The following is a 25,216-nucleotide window of genomic DNA, read 5'->3' on the forward strand; positions in this document are numbered from 1 at the left end:
GTTTGTGTGAATCTGGCCTTCTAGTGCCCTTATTGGAAATAATGAACTGTTCTGTGAAATATGTCTATATTTTTTTGGGGTTTTGTTCTGCTGGAGCTGTTAATGGACCAGATATTGCATTATATAAATGCTGCACATTTCAACCGAGACTTTCTTCCATACTTATTTGTATTGGTTTTTTTTTTATTATACAGTGAAAAACCACAGTGTAGAATATCCACTATATGTTCCCCAAGAGATTCAATGTACCAGTCCATTTATGTGATAGCAGAGGAACGGAATGAATGTGTGATCGCTACAGAGGTAAGAACGTCACTGCTGAGAGAGTTTACATTTACAGCAACCAAATCAAATGTATATTTCATATTAACCATTGAACTTCTTTCATGTTTCATTGCACGGAATATCCTTTTTAGAATAGATAAGCAATTTGCTTCTCCAATATGAAAACTAGTAGTGTTTCTTTAGTAGCAGAATTTATACTATACAATATCAAACATATACGGGTTTACTTACGAGTTTTGTTTTTTGTTTTTTCTCCCATTTTGCGATTTAACACTTACCGTATATCCGTTCATTTTTCCCATCTGCAGGTGTAATCCAACATCTAGAAGTGTAACTTTAATGTTCTTTCAAGCGCCACAAATGGAAGGCACGCCACGTAACTATGTTTACAATTCAGAACTGGACGTGATTTTTTTAAGCACAAAGATGAAACTTGCTGCTTTCGGAAGATCAAATAATCTGAGTTGAAGGGATAGATTGCGGCTCTGCTCGATATGCAATAGACTTCGATCACTAGCTCTAGTGTTTAGGCGTTTGATCGACTGAATGTAACAAAACTGGAAGAAACAGAAGCAAAAAGTAAATGTTGAAGAGACTTGATCATCACAAGGTAGTTTATAAAGTGTCCTTTTGAAGCCTCACATTTTGTCTCTCTGTAAAGTCACAAATGTGAGGCCGCTGACCGCGATCGTCACTTCATGCCTTACAATACACATTCCGAGAAAGTGGATGGGATTCGTTTGCTATGCAGAATGACATTTTTTTCTATCAAGGTTCTGGTGTTGTCCTACTTTATGTTTTTAGAAGTGCCTAAAAGTGTCCCGAGAGATGTTGTGTTGGCCAATCACTGCTTGTATATGTAATACCTGAACAGTATTAAGCTAAGGTTTGTTTTTTACTCTTCACATTGCACGTCACACTACAGTGGTTTGGGGACAAATCTACTAAAAGTGAATGTGGACTTTGCAACCAATGTTTTTATAGTAAATACACTCAAGGTCTTGAAATCTATACCGGTCTTTAATCCGCAAGATAGTCAAAGCCTTACAATGCATGACAAGTTAGTATAGCTGGCCATTTTTTATTGAAATTTTTGTTTTTAATTTTTTTTTAAATTCATTTTGCACTACTGAGAATTGTGAGTTAGACATTTTTATTTTTCCTCAACATAATAATTTTTTAATCAAGGTTTTACACTGCCTTAGTGATTTATATAAAGGCATCAAATGTCCATATTAATACATGTAAGGTTATTCCATTTAATCTATAGATTGTCTCCTCCGTTGCCATAATGGGAAAGTCTGGCTCTTTTTCTCAATTAAGGGGTTGCTGTTAAACTACAATTCCAGTTAGTGGCTGCTCTGAATACAAAGGTGTTTTATATATATAATTTTTTTTCTCAGCTACTTTCAGAGTTGAAGGGCTAGAGGGTTTTCTTAAATTATTTTAGTGTCTATGAGAGCTTCACCATTTTGTATGTATGTGTATATAATGTTTTATATACACATGGAATTCAGTTAAATCCGTTTCATTCATATTGTCTGTACCTATAAGTTGGCATTTGTCATATATACACTATAATAAAATAGCGTTGGTTAATTGGGAACCAGGAAAATTTTGAAAACTACTGAACTGTGACCATGAAATTTCCCCTGTCCCCATCTATTACGACCTGAATACTATAATCTATGCCTCAGACAAGAACTGGCGATAAGGGTATGTTCACACTGATCGTCGGACATTTGTATTTGATGGGCTGTGACATAAGTCTTGACTTCTGGACACAGTGCTTAAAACCACAAATACCCGAGGACAGGTGTAAGTGATGCTGAAAAGCCATGCAAATGTTTAAAAGAGTATTTTGTTTTTTGATAAAAATGTGTATTGGTGTGTTAAAAACTTTGTAAATACATTTTATTAAGAATAATTTTTACTTTTTGAGATACAGCTGCTTTGCTTTCTGTATACGGAGCAGCTGTATCGTTCACTATTCACTGAATCCGTCAGTCCCGCGGACCTGACGGGTTCAGTGACAGCGGGATCTACCTGTAATCCATCACATTGAAGTAGATGTAAGATCTAAGTAACTTAGATGTGATGGATTACAGGGGGATCCCGCATGTCACGCACGCAGGACCCGCTGTCACTGAACCTGTCAGTGCGGGAATGACGGATTCCGTGAATGGCGAACGATACAGTTACTTATTCTCTATAAGGAGGGGCTGTATCGTTCGATACAATGCAGCTGCATCCCAAAAAGTAAAAATAATTTGTAATAAAGTTACATAGTTTGTACGGTTGAAAAAAGACACATCCATAAAGTCCAACCAAGGGATTTAAAGTTCATTAATACACATTTTTTTTAGAAAACAAAAACCGTTTCAAACATTTTAGATGCCTTGATTATTTTTTTTGTGTGGTTTTTTTTTTTTTTTTTTTTTTTTTTTTTCCTTTTGAAATCTCATTTCAATAATTTAACATTGAATCAAACGCACTGAACTTTTTTTATTTCTTTGTTTTGTATATAATGTATATTTATAATCAAAACAAATGTAAATATATACTGTCTTGTTTTAATATGCTACCAACAAAGTTTGAGTTTTATTTTAATTATTTTTTTTTTCAAAACAAATGAAAAACATATTCCAACTACTGTTTCTTGTGTTTTTTTTTTCCTTTTAAAGCTGTAGATCGAATTAAGGCGTACTTTCCACGAATTGTAAATCTTTTTCTAGTCTGAGCATTACAAGGTAGTTGTTGAGGGGGACAGTCCACATGAATGCTTTGTTAAGGTCGTTCGCACAATGTGCAAATACTGCGGATTTTCCGCAACGGAATTTGTTTTGGAAAACGCTCTGAAATTGAAATGAGGTGCGGAATTTTATTCCGCATCATGTCCGTTGTATTTGCGTAACTGCTACTTACTTGTTGTGGGTTGTCCCTGTCATTCAAGGGGAGGTAAAACCCGCAACAAATAGCAGTTGTTGCGTCTTTTGCGCCGGGTTCGCAGCGATTCCGCCGCAAAAAAAACGCAAACTCAGAGAAAAAAAATCTTACTTAACCAGGAGTCTGACGTTTCATTCCATGTGACCGCTGAAGCTAATAACAGGTTGTAGCGGCGGTCACATGGGATGAAACGTCATCCCAAGATGCTGAGGGCCGGCATCCTGAGATGACACTTCATCCCTTGTGACCGCCGCTGCAGCCGATCACAGGCAGCAGTAGACTCCAGGCATGAAACCTCATCCCAGGAGGCAGGCCAGTTAATGCTGCGGTTTTCCGCAGCGGACATTCCGGGTGAAAAATTGCACCACAGTTTGGTGCGGTTTTTCACCCAGAATTCCCTGCAGCGCACAGGGAGGATACGCTGGGTGCTTTTACGCAGCGTATCCTTCCCGTGTGAACTCAACCTTAGGGCTTGTAACGGAATTGCTGCGTACTTTCCGTCCGGAAGTTGCGGATGGAAAATACACAGCAGAATACAGTAGCAGCATAGTGGGTGAGATTTAACAAAATTCCCGAAATTCACCTGTGGTGCGTATTTTTAGTTCCGCAGCATGTCAATTCCTGCTGAGGAGAGTGGACTGAATTGCTGCATTTTCCAGAGGAGATATCGCCATCCCACAGACTTGAAAAAAACGCAGAAAAATCTGCACCACTTTCTGCAGTAAAAAAACGCAGGTGCGGAATGTCATCTAGTTTTAGCAGAAATGCTGCAGACTTTTTTTCTGCAGGAATTCCATTACCATCATAAACTAATGCAATAATATTATAGCATTATAATTTTACCATGTAGCCTTTGTTTTAACTGCCCTTATACCTACAAGTTGAACACTAAGGCTATGTTCACACGCTAAAGTAAAAATGGCTGTCAATTACGGAGCTGGTTTCAAGGGAAAACAGCCTCTGATTTTCAGCCGTTTTTAAAGCATCAAATGTTTTTAGCCGTTTTTGGAGCTGTTTTTCTATTGACACAATGAAATGACTCCAAAAATGGCTCAAGAACTTACATGCACTTCTTTATACGGGGCATTTTTTTACGCGCAGTTTTTCCAAACTATCGCGTAAAAACTGCCTCTTCTGAACGAAACCCTGTTTTTCCCATTGAAATCTATGGGCCGATGTTTTTAGGCGTTCAGCTTCTGTTTTTTTTTTTTCAGGCGTTTACGCCCCCGAAAAACGCCTGAAAACACTGCGTGTGAACATACCCTAACGGACTTTGATTTCCTTGGCATTTTTGTATCCGTTTGGATCTTCTTTTGGACTGCTGCACTTTATTGGGATTTGTTTTTAGTAACTTTGAATGGATGAGCCATCTGCTTTGGAATACAAGTATTTTTCCTTATTTAGTCACATTTGTATTTTTTATTTTTTTTGTAGATCAGGCTAATCCTATAAAAATATTTTGTCATGATTCTGAAAAGGTACATGAGAGATAATGTGCTATTAACTTATTCAAAGTAGCTCTAAAATGGGGCTGCACTTTAAGCCCAAAATACACTTGTTGTCTATGCACTTGATAAAGTGAACATGTTTGGGTTTGTGGTGCGAAGGAGGAGGGGGGGGGGGAGATGTTGGAGGGGGGGGGGGGGGGGGGGGTGAATAACAGTCCTTGGTTTCCTGTTGCTGTTCCTGTTGCTTTGTCAAAATAAAGCAAATAGGAAGCAAAAATGCATTCCCACTAATTCTTCTGTAGAAGTTTACAGGAAAGAATGGTGTATCCACTTGCTACAAATGGCTTTACATCCTGAATGATGTTTTGCAATCTTCTGATTTGAAACTTCAAGAACACTGCTGGACATGAAGTCTAGACACATTGCAGCTGACAAAGTGGACTAAAGTTGTTTTTAGGACACTTATTATTATTTTAATTTCAGAGTCTATGAGGTAGGTTTATCGATGCCATTTGCATGGTATAAATACACTGTAAAATATGGTGTTCAGGCTAGATGCCGTATTTAAAGGGGTTATTTTTTTTACTAAATCTTGCATATGACATGAGTTAAAACAGGAAAAGAAAACTGTACTCACCTATCCTTTTCCCCGTCGATTTAACGCTGACACGCCAGCAGCACTGGTGATTGTTTACATACAGGCATCATGTGACCTCTGCAGCTAAGGGGGCTCATCTGTAGTTCTGGAAAGATGCTGCCTGCATATAAACAATCACCGCGAGAGCTACGGGAGCATCAGTGCTGGATCGCCGGGTGAAAGGATAGGTTTTTTTTTAAATTAATATTTTCAGCCAAAAGTAAAAAAGATGAAGAACCCGGATGAACCCTTTAAAAGGGTATTCCCATCCTGAAGATGATACTTCAATAGGTTCCTTATGTAAATTAATAAAACTTAGCAATTACCCTTATGTTACTTTTTTTCCACCGTTTCTGGGATATTCCAGGATCCTGCAGCAGATGCGCCTCTACAGCTTTTTATTTCTCTGGCTGGGTTCTGTGAAGCGCGCATTGGTCTCGCATGCGCAGAAACTCCCGCCTGGCCAGCTCTCTCCTTTACAATATAAGTGAATAGGACTACTCTCAGACATGCGCAATAGCCTGAGGGCTGTCCTATTCAGCTCTCAGCCCAGCCTCCCCCTCCTCTTCCCCCTCCTCTTCCCCCTCCTCTTCCCCCTCCTCTTCCCCCTCCTCTTCCCCCTCCTCTTCCCCCTCCTCTTCCCCCTCCTCTTCCCCCTCCTCTTCCCCCTCCTCTTCCCCCTCCTCTTCCCCCTCCTCTTCCCCCTCCTCTTCCCCCTCCTCTTCCCCCTCCTCTTCCCCCTCCTCTTCCCCCTCCTCTTCCCCCTCCTCTTCCCCCTCCTCTTCCCCCTCCTCTTCCCCCTCCTCTTCCCCCTCCTCTTCCCCCTCCTCTATAGAAGTGAATAGACTACTCTCAGACATGCGCAATAGCCTGAGGGCTGTCCTATTCAGCTCTCAGCCCAGCCTCCCCCTCCTCTTCCCCCTCCTCTTCCCCCTCCGTAATAGAAGTGAATAGGACTACTCTCAGACGTGTGCCGTAGCCTGAGGGCTGTCCTCTTCAGCTGTCAGTCCAGCCTACCCCTCCTCTTCCCCTCTGCAATAGAAGTGAATAGGAGCAGCTCCCTGGCATGTGAAGGAGCCGCAGAGCTGTCCTATTCAGCTGTTCTCTGCAGATCACTGCCCAGACTACTACAGCAGAGCACTTACCAGGGCTTTCCCACTTGTGCTTCCTCTGACGCTTTTGTTATCTCTATATGTAAATATAGTAATATCAGAATGGACTTTGGAGCAAACAAAAATAGTTTTTTTATTACTGTGGACAAGTTTAGGAGACCAGAACACTGAACTGAGAAAGAGGGGAGAGAACATTGTACTTTTACACAGCACATAGAGAATGATAACAAGGGAGGAACGAGTAAACCTCACGTTAGAAGTTATTTTGGCACTATGTTGTAATCCCAATGCTGCATGTAATACTATACATAGCAGCATTGGGAGCGTGCATACTGATGCAAGTGGTGCTGTGATATTTTCACAGTGCCATCTGCTGGTTATGTGAATGGAAAGAGCTTTGTACCGCCCACTCAAGCAGAAATTGTAGGGAACGAGGTGTGGGACCATGCAGTCCCGTAGTGCGATTATGGGGGTAAGATCAAACAATGTAATATATTTATTTTTGATAGATAAAAAGATTTGGGGTATAAAAACAATAAAGAGGGAAGATGGGAATAACCCTTTAATATCCATCACCTTTTCAGACACATACAAATGTATAGGAAAATGTGGACCGGACCATTTATCACAGATTTATGATACTTGTACTTAAAGTGGTAATCTCAACCCCCAAACAACAGAAGAAAGCGCAATCTGAAATGTATAATCTCCTCAGACAGGGATTCCGTTCTGCCAAGAGGGACTCGCATAAAATAGCTCCTACTCCAGCCCTGCAGACTATGGAACCCTCAGGAGAAAGCTGTGGTGAAGAAGAAACACGCGGTGCCTTCTCTTCTATTCAGCTATTGCAACAAACCATGCAGAAAATAATTGAGAATGCTCTCAAACCTGTTATGATCGAGTTAATAGATATCAAATGTGAGATGCGTCAAATCAGTGACGGTGTCGAACAACTTGAATTCAAGCTTCTCTCCTAAAGTTCGGTAAGGCTGCAGCTGATGCTTTCAATAGAAGCCACACATCTTAACAATTTATATACCTATATTGAGGATCAGGACAACCGAGGTAGGAGAAATAATCTGCGTTTGAGAGGGTTACCCAAATCTATCCCTACTCCAGATGTTCTGGAAACTACATATGCCATTCTGAGAACATTATATACTCCCGAACATACTACTTCTTTGACAATAGAGAGGGACAACCAGGTCTTGCACTCAAAACCTAGATGGTGATCCGCCTCGTGACATTATCTGTAGAGTTCTTAATTCTACACAAAGTGATGCAGTGCTTAAAAAAATCCAGGAAACTCCAGGAAATACTACACAATCTTTCAAGATATATCACCAGTATTTCCCTACAAGAGCAAGCAACTCAAACCTATAACACACGTTTTCTAGGTCAGGCCATTCTGTACCGCCGGTTATTTCCATTTAGTCTTTCGTTCTCTTTTAATGGCTCTCAGGATCATTAGACAAGCAGACGATCTTTTGCCTATATATGAGGACCTTGGGTTGGATCCTAACAAACCCTTATCCTGGCTCCAGATTACTGATGTAACGAAACTTCCAACTGTTTCTGAGGCGGTTCCCTAGGTTTCAGTTATAGACGACTCTAAACTAAATAGACTTTCCAAACCGATGGAAGAATAGATTTCTGGGACTCTAGAATTGTAATCTCACATGTACAACGACATGAGTTGAAGGACTATTCACACAAGATGTGTCCTTTCCATGGTAGTACTTTGACTTTCTTATTTACTGTTTTAATTGTTCTGATATACCCTTCTTCAGTGATGACGTACCTATGTCTTACTTCATTCATTATTGGTGCTCCTTTGATACTTTGATAGTAATATTGTTTTTCGAAATGAAGAGTTGAGCACTAGTCATTGAATATTGTGAATGTTCTATATCTCTATATCCCCTCCCCCCCCCCCTCTATTTCCCCGTATCTGGCTACATTATACTACAAACGTTATTTATTGTGTTCTACATAACTTTTGTACTTGATTTACCCTTCGCTGATATTCAATTCACTTTCTCTGTTTACGTCATAAGTGTTCTATTTTCAAAATATATCAAAAGGGTCTAGAATTCCTCAGTTACTTAGATCCCATCACACTGAAATAGTGATTATGCAGGAGATTCACTTTGCTGAGGGTAAAACCCCTAAGTTATCTACTGTAACGTCCGCGGTCGCAGACCGCAGACTCCTATCATCCTGCAGACGTCTTCCTCCCCAGAGATGCCAGCAAATGGGGCCGTCCTATCCTGCAATGACTACTAGGGTGCGCGCTCGAGCTCATTCCCGGCCTTAAAGGCACACACATGTTTTACATTTGACTGTTTGCTTCCAGTTTACCCTGGACTATAAGGAGGGCTCTGCCCCTTCACTCATTGCCTGAGCATTGTTAGTATTCCCATGTCAATCTTGCAAATGGTCCCTTAGTGTTATCCTGTTCCTGTTGTTACCCATGCCCTGCTGCCTGTATCCTGTAGCCCGTGCTGTGTCCTTGATCCTGAGCCTGTTAGTGTTGGAGTCGTGTCCTATTGCACCTGCTGTCATCTGCCATGTCCAGTGTCTTCTGCCGCGTCCAGTTTCTTCTTCCACGTCCAGTGCTTTTGGCCACGTCCAGTGTTATCCGCCATATCTGGCGCAACCTGCTGCACCCTCCTCCATCTGTGTTAAAGCCTCGGCCACTGTCTGGACTATTCAGGTACCCTAGCGCGGGAAATTGTATTGTTTGGGAGCTCTGTTGCTTGACCAGCTGTCTCCCCGCTACGGTGGTGCCGCCTAGTGGGTCTACATACCCACAGACCGTGACAGTACGCTCAGGCCATGGACCCCGCTGGTCAACCTGAGACCTTGACGACACAAGCTATACTGGCAGAGATGCAAGACCATCAGTCACGGCAAAACCAACTCCTGTCGGTGACCGCCATCGCACATCGGCTGGTTGCTCAAGCCACAGTCAACACCGCACCTAATCCTGCTGTTCCTCCTGTCTGTACCAGTGCCGATCCCCTATGCTTCCTGCCGCTACCTCCTCGCTATGATGGAGACATGAGATCCTTCAGGGTATTTCTGAATCAGTGCCAGATCCACTTCTGACTACATCCCAGGGCCTTCTCCTCTGATGACACTAGGATTGCCTTCATAATCTCTCTCCTTACTGGCAAAGCCCTGGCATGGGCAAATCCTCTGTGGGAACATCAGGTACCAGAGACTCGTGACTTGCAGTGCTTTTTACAGACTTTCTGTTAGATATTTGAGGAACCTGGGAGAGTTTCTTCTGCCGCTGCATCCCTGCTGACCCTACACCAGAGAGACCTGTCCGTGGGCGAGTATGCCATTAAGTTTCGTACCCTGGCTGCTGAACTAACCTGGAACAACGAGGCCTTGGTGGCTTCATTCTGGCAGGGACTCTTCTGAGATTAAAGACGAGCTGGCCGCTCGCGATCTGCCACTTACCTTAGACAATCTAATCCTGCTAGCCACCCGGGTTGACATGAGGATCCGGGTGTGTTCCCAAGAGGTTCTCCGGGAGAGAGGATTTCCTAGGCAGGTTTCTACTTTCCAGCAATCCCTACTGTCCTCTTCAGTCATCCCACCAGAGGATGACTCTGGTGGGACTTGGCCTGTATTGCGGCCTCGGAGGCCATGTTGTGCGTTTGTGTCCCCAGAGGCCAGAGAGATCCCAGTGCCTACGATTGGTTGGAGAGACGACTCTAGGCGGAATGGTACCAAATAAAAGGTTCAATACCAAGATGACCATTTCTGTGACCATAGTGTCCAGCGAGAAGACGCTCCAGGTTTCTGCCTATCTGGACTCCGGGTCTTCAGCAAACTTCATCCAAAAGGATCTAGTGGATCGTCTTCAGTTGCCCACAGTTCCTCTGGAGACATCTTTGGCTGTTGCCTCGGTGAATGGACTGCCTCTGCCTGATCCGATTGTATCTGAGACCAAGCCACTGAGGCTCCAAGTTGGAGTCCTCCAGAACTGATTTTGTTTCTTGTTTTGCCCAAAGCCATCTGTCCTGTTCTCCTGGGTCTGCCTTGTCTTCAACTACATGCCCCAGTCCTGGACTGGAATTCCAGAGAGGTTCTCCATTAGGACTACAAATGTCTCGATCGCTGTCTGTTGCAGATCCATCCTGTCCAGCTTCCTATGCCTCAGTCATTGGCAGGATTAGCCCCTCATTTCTTTCACTTTGCGGATGGCTTCAGCAAGAGGGAGGCTGAGACGTGGCCCCCACATTGGACTTCTGACTGCCCCATTGAATTGGTTCCAAATGCCTCTCTTCCCCGTGGATGGGTATACTCTCTCTCTCCCTACCATGTCTGTCTATATCAAGGAGAATTTGGAGAGGGGTTTTGTACGAAAGTCTCTCTGCCGGCCGGGGCCGGGTTCTTCTTTGTTAAAAAGAAAGACAGATCTCTTCGACCCTGCATTGACTACAGTGGTCTCAACCAGATCACGGTCAAGAAGAAATACCTGTTGACACTTATATCCGAACTGTTTGACCGTATACGAGGAGCCGGGATTTTTTCAAAATTAGACTTGCGTGGGGCTTATAATTTGATCCGAATCCGTCAAGGTGACGAGTGAAAGACTGTATTCAACACCCGAGACTGGTACTACGAATACATGGTGATGCCCTTCGGACTGTGTAATGCTCCCGCGGTCTTCCAGGAATTCGTCAATTATATCTTCCGAGATCAACACTATGTCTGTGTTGTAGTCTATCTCAATGATATTTTGATTTTCTGCCCAGATCTGACACTCATCGGATATTTCTCACTATTATATGACTTTTATATGATATTTTTTAAGCAGTTTTCCCCTATGCTCTATCTCTAATTCTCAGTTTTCCATGAGGTAGTGGATGGAGCCTAACTGCTTTTATGTCTGCCATACATTGCACACATAGGAAAGAGAACATCCTGCTCCCCAATATCACTGTAGCTTAGAAACAGCAGGAGGAGAACATCATACAGCAGTAATGAGCAGTGTGTCTGTGAATCCAGCAATGTGGTTAGATATAACACAAACAAGAAGCTGCAGCAGTGTCTCTGTGTGTCTCTCCCTACCTCTCTTACTCTGCTCCTGCACCCTCCTCCCCGTTCCATAGACTTCTATGGGCAGCATGTAGCCTGATCCATTAGTGAGCTTTTAGTCAGTCTTATATTGAGGAGATGGATTTAGTAGTAAATTCAGAGTGAGTAAAAGGGGCGAAGTAAAGGCAGGGCCGGTTTTAGACAAAGTGTGGCCTTGGGCAAAATTAACACACACATAAAAATTATCTATATACATATATCATTATTGAATCATACCACTATGCCAGGACCAAATATTTTTATTCTACAGAGTAAATATTAAAAAAGGGATATATCCTATTATCACCATCTAGCAATGGTTTATTGATTTGTCATCTTGGCATGAACAAATTATAACGACAATATGTCTTTATTACTAGTGCCTGTGCACTTTACATTCACACCATAAACGTAGTAAGATAGATCAATGAGTTTCTATCGCTGCCTGTGAGAAACAAAAATTCCTCTATATTTTTAATTTTTGGTATTTTATTTTTATATAGATTTTATGTTTTTATTATTATAATTATTTGTTAGCGCAATCAATATGCTTGCTATTCCACTCTGTTTCCAAGCTCCTAGCGCCTATATTGAGAAGCCGGTTGTAGGAGATCAAGGGATATAGCACAAATACAAGCAGGCGCTATTGATTATCTATCGAATACCAGCCCTGCTGAAGATGGGTTGCAGGATGTGTACCAACTCACGTATAACACAGAACATATGCGCTGTGTTACAGTGCATTCATAGCTTCTGAGTTTATATCCCTCACGTCATCGAGGGAAGGCCGGTCTCCTATTCATTGAGCTGGACGAGCCCCCTCTTCCAACGGGGCGGGACGTAGCACTAATGTGGCGTCCCTGATAGGCTGTAGCAGACGGTGATTCCGGAAGTGGTGGGAGACTCCACCTTTATAAGATGGAGCTGATTGCCGCTGATGGCGGCTAGCATTGATATCGACGCCACAAACGATTCTTGTCTAATACATTTAATACATTGAACACTTCTAGAATGCTAGAAGCTACAACACTTTGACTCTGCAAGCCCCTGATGATTTACTGCAGAGACACAACCTAGTAAAGAAACGCGTAGGGCTGGTAGTAGATAGATAATCAATAGCGCCTGTGTAAAGGATCTGCCAGACACAGTTTCTGTGTCGACGCCCGTGGGTAATAAGTCTGCACCTGCTCCTAAGTCTGAGAGAGTGACACGATCTTCTACCAGTCAGGCTGGGAGGCTGAGGAGTGGGAGAGCCTATCACAGCCTGGCCAGACGGAGCTAGCTCCCGCCCTCTGTCTATTTATACCTGCATTTCCTGCTCCTCCTTTGCCTGTGATTCTTTTCTGTTTCCTGGCTCTGCTGCTCCTGCTATGATTATTGACCTTGCTTCATTTTTGACCCTGGCTTTACTGACTACGCTCCTGCTCTGCGATTTGTACCTCGTGCACTCCTGGTTTGACTCGGCTCGTTCACTACTCTTGTTGCGCACTGTGTTGCCGTGGGCAACTGCCCCATTTCCCTTAGCTTCTGTGTACCCTTGTCTGTTTGTCTGTCGTGCACTTATTGAGCGTAGGGACCGTCGCCCAGTTGTACGCCGTCGCCTAAGACGGGCCGTTGCAAGTAGGCAGGGACTGAGTTGCGGGTAGATTAGGGCTCACCTGTCTGTCTCCCTACCCTGTCATTACATAATCACAGGCCCATATACCTTTTCTACCCTGGTCCCTGACACAACTATGGACCCCCTTGAGACCCTGGCTCAGCAAATGCAGGGCCTCTCCCTACAGGTCCAAGCCCTGGCTCAGAAGGGCAACCAGCATGATGCTACCCTGGTAGTGCCCCCCACCTCACCTCTTGAACCCCACCTCAAGTTGCCTGACCGGTTCTCAGGGGACCGGAAGACTTTTTTCTCCTTTCGGGAGAGGTGTAGGCTCTATTTCCGTTTAAAGTCCCACTCCTCAGGTTTTGAGAGCCAGCGAGTGGGTATAATTATGTCCCGGCTCCAGGACGGGCCCCAAGAATGGGCTTTCTCCTTGGCTCCTGACGCCCCTGAACTTTCCTCTGTTGATCTTTTTTTTTTTCGCTCTCGGGCTCATATATGACGAGACTGACAAGACTGCCTTTGCCGAGAGTCAGCTGATGACCTTACGTCAGGGTAAGAGACCCGTTGAGGAGTACTGTTCTGACTTTAGGAAGTGGTGTGTAGCTTCTCGGTGGAATGACCCTGCCTTGAGGTGCCAGTTTAGATTGGGTCTGTCGAACGCCCTGAAAGACCTGTTAGTTAGCTATCCCTCTTCTGACTCCCTAGATCAGGTTATGGCTTTAGCGGTACATCTTGACCGACGTCTCAGGAAACGACGCCAGGAACGTTTTTGTGCCTTCCCCTCTGACCCCCCCATGATGGCTCCCGAGGTTCCGTTGCTTCATTCTTCCACGGAAAACTCGGATGAACCTATGCAACTCGGGGCCTCCGTCTCTCCCCAACAACGTAGAGAGTTCCGCAGGAAGAATGGTCTCTGCTTCTACTGTGGGGATGACAAGCATCAAGTGAACAACTGTCCTAGGCGTAAGAATAAGCAGCCGGAAGAACTTCCGCGCCTAAGTGACCATCGGGGAGGTCATTTGGGCGCACAGGTATTTCCCGTATATATGAAACCTAATAAGATCTTGCTTCCCTTTCAGGTCTGTTTTGGTGGTAGGTCTGCTGCCGGCAGTGCCTTCGTGGATTCAGGGTCTTCTGCTAATATTATGTCTGTGGAATTTGCTATGTCTCTATCTATGCCATTGATTGACTTGCCTAAACCTGTCCCGGTAGTGGGTATCGACTCCACTCCTCTTGCTAATGGTTATTTTATACAGCATACCCCTGTTTTTGAACTCCTTGTTGGCTCCATGCATTTGGAGCAGTGCTCTGTACTGGTGATGCAGGGATTATCGTCCGATTTGGTTTTACGCCTTCCCTGGTTGCAGATGCATAATCCCACGTTTAACTGGAATACTGGGGTTCTTACCAAATGGGGTAATGAATGCATGACGTCATGTTTTTCTGTTAATTTTATCTCTCTCCCTGAGGAGGTGAACACTCTACCTGAGTTTATTCAGGACTTCGCTGATGTTTTTTCTAAAAAGGCCTCCGAAGTGTTACCTCCTCATAGAGAATTCGATTGCGCAATTGATTTGGTAGGATATTTAATCTCTCTTGTCCCGAACGTGAAGCCATGAGAGAGTATATCCAGGAATGCCTGGCCAAGGGTTACATTCGCCCCTCTACCTCTCCGGTAGGTGCAGGCTTCTTCTTCGTAGGGAAGAAGGATGGTGGTCTTAGGCCGTGCATTGACTACCGAAACTTGAATAAGGTCACTGTAAGGAACCAGTATCCCCTTCCTTTGATTCCTGATCTCTTCAATCAGGTTCAGGGGGCCCAATGGTTCTCTAAGTTTGATCTATGGGGGGCTTATAACCTTATCCGCATCAAAGAGGGGGATGAGTGGAAGACTGTGTTTAACACGCCCGAAGGTCATGGCCTTTGGGATGTGTAATGCTCCCGCGGTCTTCCAGAATTTCATAAATGAGATTTTAAGAAATTACCTGGGGATATTTCTTGTAGTGTACCTTGATGACATACTGGTGTTTTCCGCATGGACCCTGCCAAGGTTCAGGCTGTGGTTGAATGGGTCCAACCTGCCTCCCTGAAGGCATTACAGTGCTTCCTGGGGTTTGCTAATTATTACAGGAGATTTATTGCTAACTACTCGGTCATCGCTAAGCCTCTTACGGATCTTACTCGCAAAGGTGCTGACCTCCTCCACTGGCCTCCAGAGGCGGTCCAGGCTTTTGAGGTCCTTAAGAAGTGCTTTATCTCGGCCCCTGTGCTGATTCAGCCTAACCAAATGGAGCCATTCATCGTGGAGGTTGACGCCTCCGAGGTGGGAGTGGGTGCTGTCTTGTCCCAGGGTACCAGGTCCCTCACCCATCTCCGTCCCTGTGCCTACTTCTCCAGGAAGTTCTCGCCCACTGAGAGTAACTATGATATTGGCAACCGCAAACTCTTAGCCATTAAATGGGCATTTGAAGAGTGGCGCCACTTCCTGGAGGGGGCTAGGCACCAGGTAACGGTCCTTACCGACCACAAGAATCTGGTTTTCTTAGAATCTGCCCGGAGGCTAAACCCGAGACAAGCTCGATGGGCGTTATTTTTTACTAGATTCAACTTTGTGGTCACCTATAGGGCTGGGTCTAAAAATATTAAAGCTGATGCACTGTCGCGTAACTTCATGGCCAGCCCTCCTTCGGAGGAAGATCCTGCATGTGTTTTGCCTCCAGGTATAATCATTTCCTCTGTTGATTCTGACTAAGTCTCCGAAATTGCAGCTGATCAAGGTTCAGCTCCCGGGAACCTTCCTGAGAACAAGCTGTTTGTTCCCCTGCAATTCCGGCTACGGGTACTCAGGGAAAATCATGACTCTGCACTATCTGGCCATCCAGGCATCCTGGGTACCAAGCATCTCATTGCCAGAAACTATTGGTGGCCTGGGTTGCTTAAAGACGTTAAGGCCTACGTCACCGCTTGTGAAATTTGTGCTAGGTCCAAGACTCCCAGGTCCCGACCAGCGGGCTTACTATGTTCTTTGCACATTCCCCAGAGACCTTGGACCCATATCTCCATGGATTTTATCACCGATTTGCCTCCATCTCAAGGCAAGTTGGTGGTGTGGGTTGTAGTAGACCGTTTCAGTAAGATGTGCCACTTTGTGCCCCTCAAGCTACCCAATGCTAAGACGTTAGCTACCTTGTTTGTCAAACACATCCTGCGTCTCCATGGGTTTCCTGTCAATATTGTTTCTGACAGAGGGGTACAATTTGTTTCATTGTTTTGGAGAGCCTTCTGTAAAAAGTTGGAGATTGATCTGTCCTTCTCCTCGGCCTTCCATCCTGAAACTAATGGCCAAACTGAGAGGACTAATCAGTCTCTAGAACAATATTTAAGGTGTTTTATCTCTGACTGTCAATATGATTGGGTCTCCTTCATTCCCCTCGCCGAATTTTCTCTTAATAACCGGGTCAGTAACTCGTCAGGGGTCTCCCCCTTTTCACCAGGTAGTTCCAACAATCCCGAGGTAGATGTCGTTCATCAGGAACTGTGCACAGTCTGGGCCCAGGTTCAGAAGAACCTAGAGGCGTCCCAGAGCATACAAAAGACTCAGGCAGATAGAAGACGTTCTGCTAACCCCTTGTTTGTGGTTGGGGATCTGATGTGGCTATCGTCTAAAAATTTGCGCCTTAAAGTCCCGTCCAAAAAATTTGCTCCCCGATATATTGGGCCGTACAAGGTCATTGAAGTCCTTAACCCTGTCTCTTTCCGACTGGAGTTACCCCCGTCTTTTCGAGTACACAACGTGTTTCATGCCTCCCTCCTTAAACGCTGCTCCCCGTCCTTGGCTCCCTCGAGGAAACCTCCGGTCCCTGTTCTCACCCCTGAAGGGGTAGAATTCGAGGTGGCCAAGATTGTGGACAGCAGGATGGTCCAAGGCTCCCTACAGTACCTGGTCCATTGGAGAGGATACGGGCCTGAGGAGAGGACTTGGGTACCCGCCCGGGATGTTCACGCTGGGGTATTGCTCAGGAGGTTCCATCTTCGCTTCCCCAATAAGCCAGGTCCACCTAGAAAGGGTCCAGTGGCCCCTCTTAAAAGGGGGGTACTGTAAAGGATCTGCCAGACACAGCTTCTGTGTTGACGCCCGTGGGTAATCAGTCTGCACCTGCTCCTAAGTCTGAGAGAGTGACACGATCTTCAACCAGTCAGGCTGGGAGGCTGAGGAGTGGGAGAGCCTATCACAGCCTGGCCAGACGGAGCTAGCTCCCGCCCTCTGTCTATTTATACCTGCATTTCCTGCTCCTCCTTTGCCTGTGATTCTTTTCTGTTTCCTGGCTCTGCTGCTCCTGCTATGATTATTGACCTTGCTTCATTTTTGACCCTGGCTTTACTGACTACGCTCCTGCTCTGCGATTTGTACCTCGTGCACTCCTGGTTTGACTCGGCTCGTTCACTACTCTTGTTGCTCACTGTGTTGCCGTGGGCAACTACCCCATTTCCCTTAGCTTCTGTGTACCCTTGTCTGTTTGTCTGTCGTGCACTTATTGAGCGTAGGGACCGTCGCCCAGTTGTACGCCGTCGCCTAGGACGGGCCGTTGCAAGTAGGCAGGGACTGAGTGGCGGGTAGATTAGGGCTCACCTGTCTGTCTCCTTACCCCGTCATTACAGCCTGCTTGTATTAGTGCTATATCCCCTGATCTCCTGCAACCTTCTTCTCAACATAGGTGCTAGGAGCTTGGAAACAGAGTGGAATAGCTAGCATATCGATTGCACTAACAAATAATCATTATAATAATAAAAATATAAAATCGATATAAAAATACAAAAAATTAAAAATATAGAGGAATTTTTGTTTCAGACAGGCAGCGAAACTCATCGATCTATCTTCCTACGTTTATGATGTCAATGTAAAGTGCACAGGCATTAGTAATAAAGACATATTGTTGTTACAATTTGTTCATGCCAAGATGACAAATGAATGAACTATTGCTAGAGGGTGATAATAGGATATACAGTGGAGGAAATAAGTATTTGATCCCTTGCTGATTTTGTAAGTTTGCCCACTGTCAAAGTCATGAACAGTCCAGAATTTTTAGGCTAGGTTAATTTTACCAGTGAGAGATAGATTATATAAAAAAAATAAAAATAAATCACATTGTCAAAATTATATATATTTATTTGCATTGTGCACAGAGAAATAAGTATTTGATCCCTTTGGCAAACAAGACTTAATACTTGGTGGCAAAACCCTTGCTGGCAAGCACAGCAGTCAGACATTTTTAGTAGTTGATGATTAGGTTTGCACACATGTTAGATGGAATTTTGGCCCACTCCTCTTTGCAGATCATCTTTAAATCATTAAGATTTCGAGGCTGTCGCTTGGCAACTCGGATCTTCAGCTCCCTCCATAGGTTTTCGATGGGATTAAGGTCTGGAGACTGGCTAGGCCACTCCATGACCTTAATGTGCTTCTTTTTGAGCCACTCCTTTGTTGCCTTGGCTGTATGTTTCGGGTAATTGTCGTGCTGGAAGACCCAGCCACGAGCCATTTTAATGTCCTGGTGGAGGGAAGGAGGTTGTCACTGTAATGGCAGGAAGGAGGTGAAGGGAAAGTGAGCCCTAATCTACCCACCGCCCGGTCCCTGCCTACTTGCAACGACCCGCCCTAGGCGACGAGGTACAACTGGGCGGCGGTCCCTACGCTGGCTAAGTGCACAGGAAGACAAACAGGGAACACGCAAGGGAAGGGGCAGTAGCCACGGGACGCCACGAGGAAACGGGGCGGCGAACGAACAGTCAGGACCAGGACGAAGTGAGTACACCCGAGCGGACACGGAGACAGAAGCAAGCCAGGGCAAGCAAAGCAGGTCAAGCAGAACTGCAGCAAGGCAGAAGCACGGCAGAAGCAGGCTGGAGCAAGCAGCAGTGGGGCCAGGAATCCAAAAGAATTACAAGCACTGAGGGAGAGCACAGGGCAGGTAATAAAGGGCAGGGGGCGGAGCTAACTCCGAGAGACCAGGCCGCGATAGGCTCTCCCACTCCTGAGCCTGCCACCCTCGTTGGTGGGAGAAGGTGTCAGTCGAACAGGTCTGGCCTCAGGTGTGGATTGATTAATCCCAGGAGTGTAGCTAGATGAAGTACCTGGCAGATCCCTAACAGTACTCCCCCTTTTATGAGGGGCCACCGGACCCTTACTAAGGGGACCCGGTTTAGTGGGGAAGAGGAGGTGGAACATCACGGGCAGGTACCCAAGTCCTCTCCTCCGGCCCGTATCCTCTCCAATGGACCAGGTACTGGAGGGAGCCCTGGACCATCCTACTGTCCATAATCTTGGCCACCTCGAATTCCACCCCCTCAGGGGTGAGAACGGGAACAGGAGGTATCCTCGAGGGGGACCAGGACGGGGAGCAGCGTTTAAGGAGGGAGGCATGGAAGACGTCATGTATGCGAAAGGATGGGGGGAGCTCCAGACGGAAGGATACAGGGTTGAGGACTTCAATGATCTTATAAGGTCCAATAAATCGGGGAGCAAACTTCCTGGACGGGACCTTAAGGCGCAAGTTCCTGGACGACAACCAGACCAAATCCCCGACGACAAACCGGGGGTTAGCAGAACGTCTACTATCCGCCTGAATCTTTTGTGCGCTCTGGGACGCCTCTAGGTTCTTCTGAACCTGGGCCCAGACAGTGCACAGTTCCCGATGAACCTCCTCTACCTCAGGATTATTGGAACAACCAGGGGAGACGGAGGAGAACCTAGGGTTAAACCCGAAATTACAGAAAAACGGGGAGACTCCTGACGAGTTACTGACCCGGTTATTCAGGGAAAATTCAGCAAGGGGAAGGAATGAGACCCAATCGAATTGACAGTCAGAGATGAAACACCTTAAATATTGTTCCAGGGATTGGTTGGTCCTTTCCGTTTGGCCATTGGTTTCGGGATGGAAGGCGGAGGAGAAGGACAGATCAATCTCCAACTTTTTACAAAAAGCTCTCCAAAATAAGGAAATAAATTGTACCCCTCTGTCAGAAACGATATTGACTGGGGCCCCATGGAGACGCAGGATGTGTTTCACAAACAAAGAAGCTAACGTCTTGGCGTTAGGTAGCTTCTTAAGGGGCACAAAGTGGCACATCTTGCTGAAGCGGTCGACTACCACCCACACCACCGACTTGCCCTGAGATGGAGGCAAATCGGTGATAAAATCCATGGAGATATGGGTCCAAGGTCTCTGGGGAATGGGCAAGGAACGTAGTAGGCCCGCAGGTCGGGACCTAGGGGTTTTGGACCTAGCGCAAACCTCACAAGCGGCGACGTAAGCCCTAACATCTTTAGGCAACCCAGGCCACCAATAGTTTCTGGTAATGAGGTGTTTGGTGCCCAAGATGCCAGGATGACCGGATAGAGCGGAGTCATGGTTTTCCCTGAGTACCCTCAGCCGGTATTGCAGGGGAACAAACAGTTTGTCCCCAGGGACGTTCCCGGGAGCTGCACCCTGATCAGCCGCGATATCAGAAGCTAAATCAGAATCCGTGGCAGAGACGATTATACCAGGGGGTAAAATACAAGCGGGATCCTTCTCGGAAGGAGGATTGGCCATGAAACTACGTGACAGAGCGTCAGCCTTAATATTCTTGGACCCAGCCCTATAGGTAACCAAGAAATTAAATCTGGTAAAGAATAGTGCCCACCGAGCTTGTCTAGGATTAAGCCTCCGGGCCGATTCTAGGAAAACCAGATTCTTGTGATCCGTAAGGACCGTTACCTGGTGTCTGGCCCCCTCCAGGAAGTGCCGCCACTCCTCAAAAGCCCATTTAATGGCTAGAAGTTCGCGGTTGCCAATATCATAGTTACTCTCCGTGGGCGAAAACTTCCTAGAGAAGTAAGCACAGGGGCGGAGATGGGTGAGGGAGCTGGTACCCTGGGACAGGACGGCCCCCACTCCCACCTCGGAAGCGTCAACCTCCACAATAAATGGCTCCTCTTGGTTGGGCTGAATCAGCACGGGGGCCGAGATAAAGCACTTCTTGAGAGTCTCAAAGGCCTGGACGGCCTCAGGGGGCCAATGGAGGACATCGGCACCCTTGCGGGTAAGGTCCGTAAGAGGCTTAGCGACGACCGAGAAGTTGGCAATAAATCTCCTGTAATAGTTGGCGAACCCTAAAAAACACTGTAACGCCTTAAGGGAGGCAGGTTGGACCCATTCCGCCACAGCTTGAACCTTGGCAGGGTCCATGCGGAATTCATGAGGAGTGAGGATTTGCCCTAAAAATGGTATCTCCTGTACCCCAAAGACACATTTTTCAGTCTTAGCAAATAGATTATTCTCCCGAAGGACCTGGAGCACCTTCCTGACATGCTCCACGTGGGAGGACCAGTCCTTGGAAAACACCAGTATGTCATCAAGGTACACAACAAGAAAATTACCCAGGTACTCTCTCAGGATTTCATTAATAAAATTCTGGAAGACAGCAGGGGCATTACACAACCCAAAGGGCATGACCAGGTATTCGAAATGACCCTCGGGTGTGTTGAACGCAGTTTTCCACTCATCCCCCTCTTTGATGCGGATAAGGTTATATGCCCCCCGTAGATCGAACTTAGAAAACCATTGGGCTCCCTGAACCTGATTAAAAAGATCCGGAATCAAAGGAAGTGGGTACTGGTTCCTTACGGTGACCTTATTCAGGTTACGATAATCAATGCACGGCCTAAGACCACCATCCTTCTTCCCCACGAAGAAGAAGCCAGCACCTACAGGAGAAGTCGAGGGGCGAATGAAACCCTTGGCCAGGCATTCTTGGATATACACCCTCATCGCTTCACGTTCAGGACATGAAAGATTAAATATCCTACCCTTAGGAAGCTTGGCACCAGGCACCAAATCGATAGCGCAATCGTAATCTCTATGGGGGGGCAACACCTCGGAGGCCTCCTTAGAAAACACATCGGCGAAGTCCTGAACAAACTCAGGAAGTGTGTTTACCTCCTCCCGGGGAGAAATAGAGTTAACAGAAAGACATGACATCAGACATTCATTACCCCATTTGGTGAGATCCCCAGTATTCTAATCAAATGTGGGATTATGCAACTGCAACCAGGGAAGGCCTAAAACCAGATCAGACGATAATCCCTGCATCACCAGTACAGAGCACTGCTCCAAATGCATGGAGCCAACCAGGAGTTCAAAAACAGGAGTATGCTGAGTAAAATAACCATTAGCAAGGGGTGTTGAGTCGATTCCTACTACAGGGATAGGATAAGGTAAATCAATACAAGGCATCTTTAGAGACATAGCAAATTCCACAGACATGATATTAGCAGATGAGCCAGAATCCACGAAAGCACTGCCCGTGGCAGACCGGCCAGCAAACGAGACCTGAAAGGGAAGCAAAATTTTATTGCGTTTCACATTAACGGGAAATACCTGTGCGCCCAAGTGACCTCCCCGATGATCACTTAGGCGCGGAAGTTTTCCGGCTTCTTATTCTTGCGCCTGGGACAGGTGTTCAGTAGATGCTTGTCGTCCCCACAGTAGAAGCAGAGACCATTCATTCTGCGAAACTCCCTACGTTGTCGAGGGGACATGGAGGCCCCGAATTGCATAGGTACCTCCGAGTCCTCCGTGGAGGGGCGAGGAGACGGGACCTCGGGGGGAATCGCAGAAAAGTCAGAGGGGAGCACACTGAAGCGTTCTAGCTGACGTTCCCTGAGACGTCGGTCAAGTCGTACTGCTAGGGCCATAACCTGGTCAAGGGAGTCAGGCGAGGGGTAGCTAACCAGCAGATCCTTCAGGGCGTCAGATAATCCTAACCTAAACTGGCACCTTAGGGCCGGATCGTTCCACTGAGAAGCTACGCACCACTTCCTAAAATCAGAACAGTATTCCTCAACCGGTCTTCTACCCTGACGTAAGGTCACCAGCTGACTCTCGGCTAAAGCAGTCCTGTCAGTCTCGTCGTAAATGAGTCCGAGGGCAGAGAAAAAACGATCAACAGAGGAAAGTTCAGGGGCGTCAGGAGCCAAGGAGAAGGCCCACTCTTGGGGCCCTTCCTGGAGTCGGGATATGATGATACCCACCCGCTGGTTCTCGGAACCTGAGGAGTGGGGCTTTAGGCGGAAATACAGTCTGCAACTGTGGGCCAGTTTGTGGAAGACCCGACTAGAGGTGAAGCTCTGTTGGATCTGGTCATTTCTAATAATGCAGATCTTGTTGGGAATGTCAATGTTCGTGAAAACCTCGGTAACAGTGATCATAATATAGTTACATTTTACCTATACTGTAAAAAACAAACGCAGGCTGGGAGGGCAAAAACATTTAATTTTAAGAAAGCCAATTTCCCCAGGATGAGGGCTGCAATTCAGGATATAGACTGGGAAGAACTAATGTCAAATAATGGAACAAATGATAAATGGGAGATTTTCAAATCTACTTTGAGTTATTATAGTGCAAAATTTATTCCTACAGGTAATAAGTATAAACGACTCAAATTAAACCCCACATGGCTTACACCTTCTGTGAAAGGGGCAATACATGACAAAAAAAGGGCATTTAAAAAATACAAATCTGAGGGTACAGCTGTAGCCTTTGTAAAATATAAAGAGCTTAATAAAATCTGTAAAAATGTAATAAAATTAGCAAAAATACAAAATGAAAGGCAGGTGGCCAAGGATAGTAAAACAAATCCTAAAAAATTCTTCAAGCATATAAATGCAAAAAAGCCAAGGTCTGAACATGTAGGACCCCTAGATAATGGTAATGGGGAGTTGATCACAGGGGATCAAGAGAAGGCAAAGTTACTAAATGGGTTCTTTAGCTCTGTATATACAACAGAAGAAAGAGCAGCTGATGTAGCCGGTGCCAGTGCTGTTAATATATCAGTTGATATACTGAATTGGATGAATGTAGAGATGGTCCAAGCTAAATTAAATAAAATAAATGTGCACAAGGCTCCGGGACCAGATGGGTTACACCCTAGAATTCTTAAAGAGCTTAGTTCAGTTATTTCTGTCCCCCTTTTCATAATATTCAGAGAATCTCTAGTGACTGGTATAGTGCCAAGGGACTGGCGCAGGGCAAATGTGGTGCCTATTTTCAAAAAGGGCTCTAGGTCTTCCCCGGGTAATTATAGACCAGTAAGCTTAACATCCATCGTGGGGAAAATGTTTGAGGGGCTATTGAGGGACTATATACAGGATTATGTGACAATAAATAGCATTATAAGTGACAGCCAGCACGGTTTTACTAAGGACAGAAGTTGTCAAACTAACCTAATCTGTTTTTATGAAGAGGTGAGCAGAAGTCTAGACAGAGGGGCCGCTGTGGATTTAGTGTTTTTGGACTTTGCAAAGGCATTTGACACTGTCCCTCATAGACGCCTAATGGGTAAATTAAGGACTATAGGTTTAGAAAATATAGTTTGTAATTGGATTGAGAATTGGCTCAAGGACCGTATCCAGAGGGTTGTGGTCAATGATTCCTTCTCTGAATGGTCCCCGGTTATAAGTGGTGTACCCCAGGGTTCAGTGCTGGGACCACTATTATTCAACTTATTTATTAATGATATAGAGGAAGGGATTAATAGCACTATTTCTATTTTTGCAGATGACACCAAGCTATGTAATATAGTTCAGACTATGGAAGATGTTCATGAATTACAGGCAGATTTAAACAAACTAAGTGTTTGGGCGTCCACTTGGCAAATGAAGTTTAATGTAGATAAATGTAAAGTTATGCATCTTGGTACCAACAACCTGCATGCATCATATGTCCTAGGGGGCGCTACACTGGCGGATTCACTTGTTGAGAAGGATCTGGGTGTACTTGTAAATCATAAACTCAATAACAGCATGCAGTGTCAATCAGCTGCTTCAAAGGCCAGCAGGATATTGTCGTGTATTAAAAGAGGCATGGACTCGCGTGACAGGGATGTAATAATGCCACTTTACAAAGCATTAGTGAGGCCTCATCTAGAATATGCAGTTCAGTTCTGGGCTCCAGTTCATAGAAAGGATGCCCTGGAGTTGGAAAAAATACAAAGAAGAGCAACGAAGCTAATAAGGGGCATGGAGAATTTAAGTTATGAGGAAAGATTGAAA

General features: G+C 45.5%; 1 protein-coding gene across 2 annotated transcripts in view; it reads left to right on the forward strand.

Annotated features, from left to right (window-relative positions):
* DLL4 (delta like canonical Notch ligand 4) overlaps positions 1–25,216 on the forward strand; it is a 177,819-nt gene that overhangs the window by 16,694 nt on the left and 135,909 nt on the right. Inside the window, exons 10-11 of one of the 2 annotated variants that reach the window (XR_012851457.1) lie at positions 195–303; positions 594–895. Coding sequence is in view for 1 of the 2 variants with exons in the window: in XM_075844922.1 (XP_075701037.1) it covers positions 195–303; positions 594–599 (115 nt within the window). In the remaining variant the exon portion in view is untranslated. Of the gene's footprint in view, positions 1–194; positions 304–593; positions 927–25,216 lie in introns of those variants that run through there. The other variant, XM_075844922.1, reaches the window with a different exon arrangement.

Source organism: Rhinoderma darwinii, chromosome 12 (genome assembly GCF_050947455.1).
Source record: "Rhinoderma darwinii isolate aRhiDar2 chromosome 12, aRhiDar2.hap1, whole genome shotgun sequence".
NCBI lineage: Eukaryota > Metazoa > Chordata > Amphibia > Anura > Rhinodermatidae > Rhinoderma > Rhinoderma darwinii.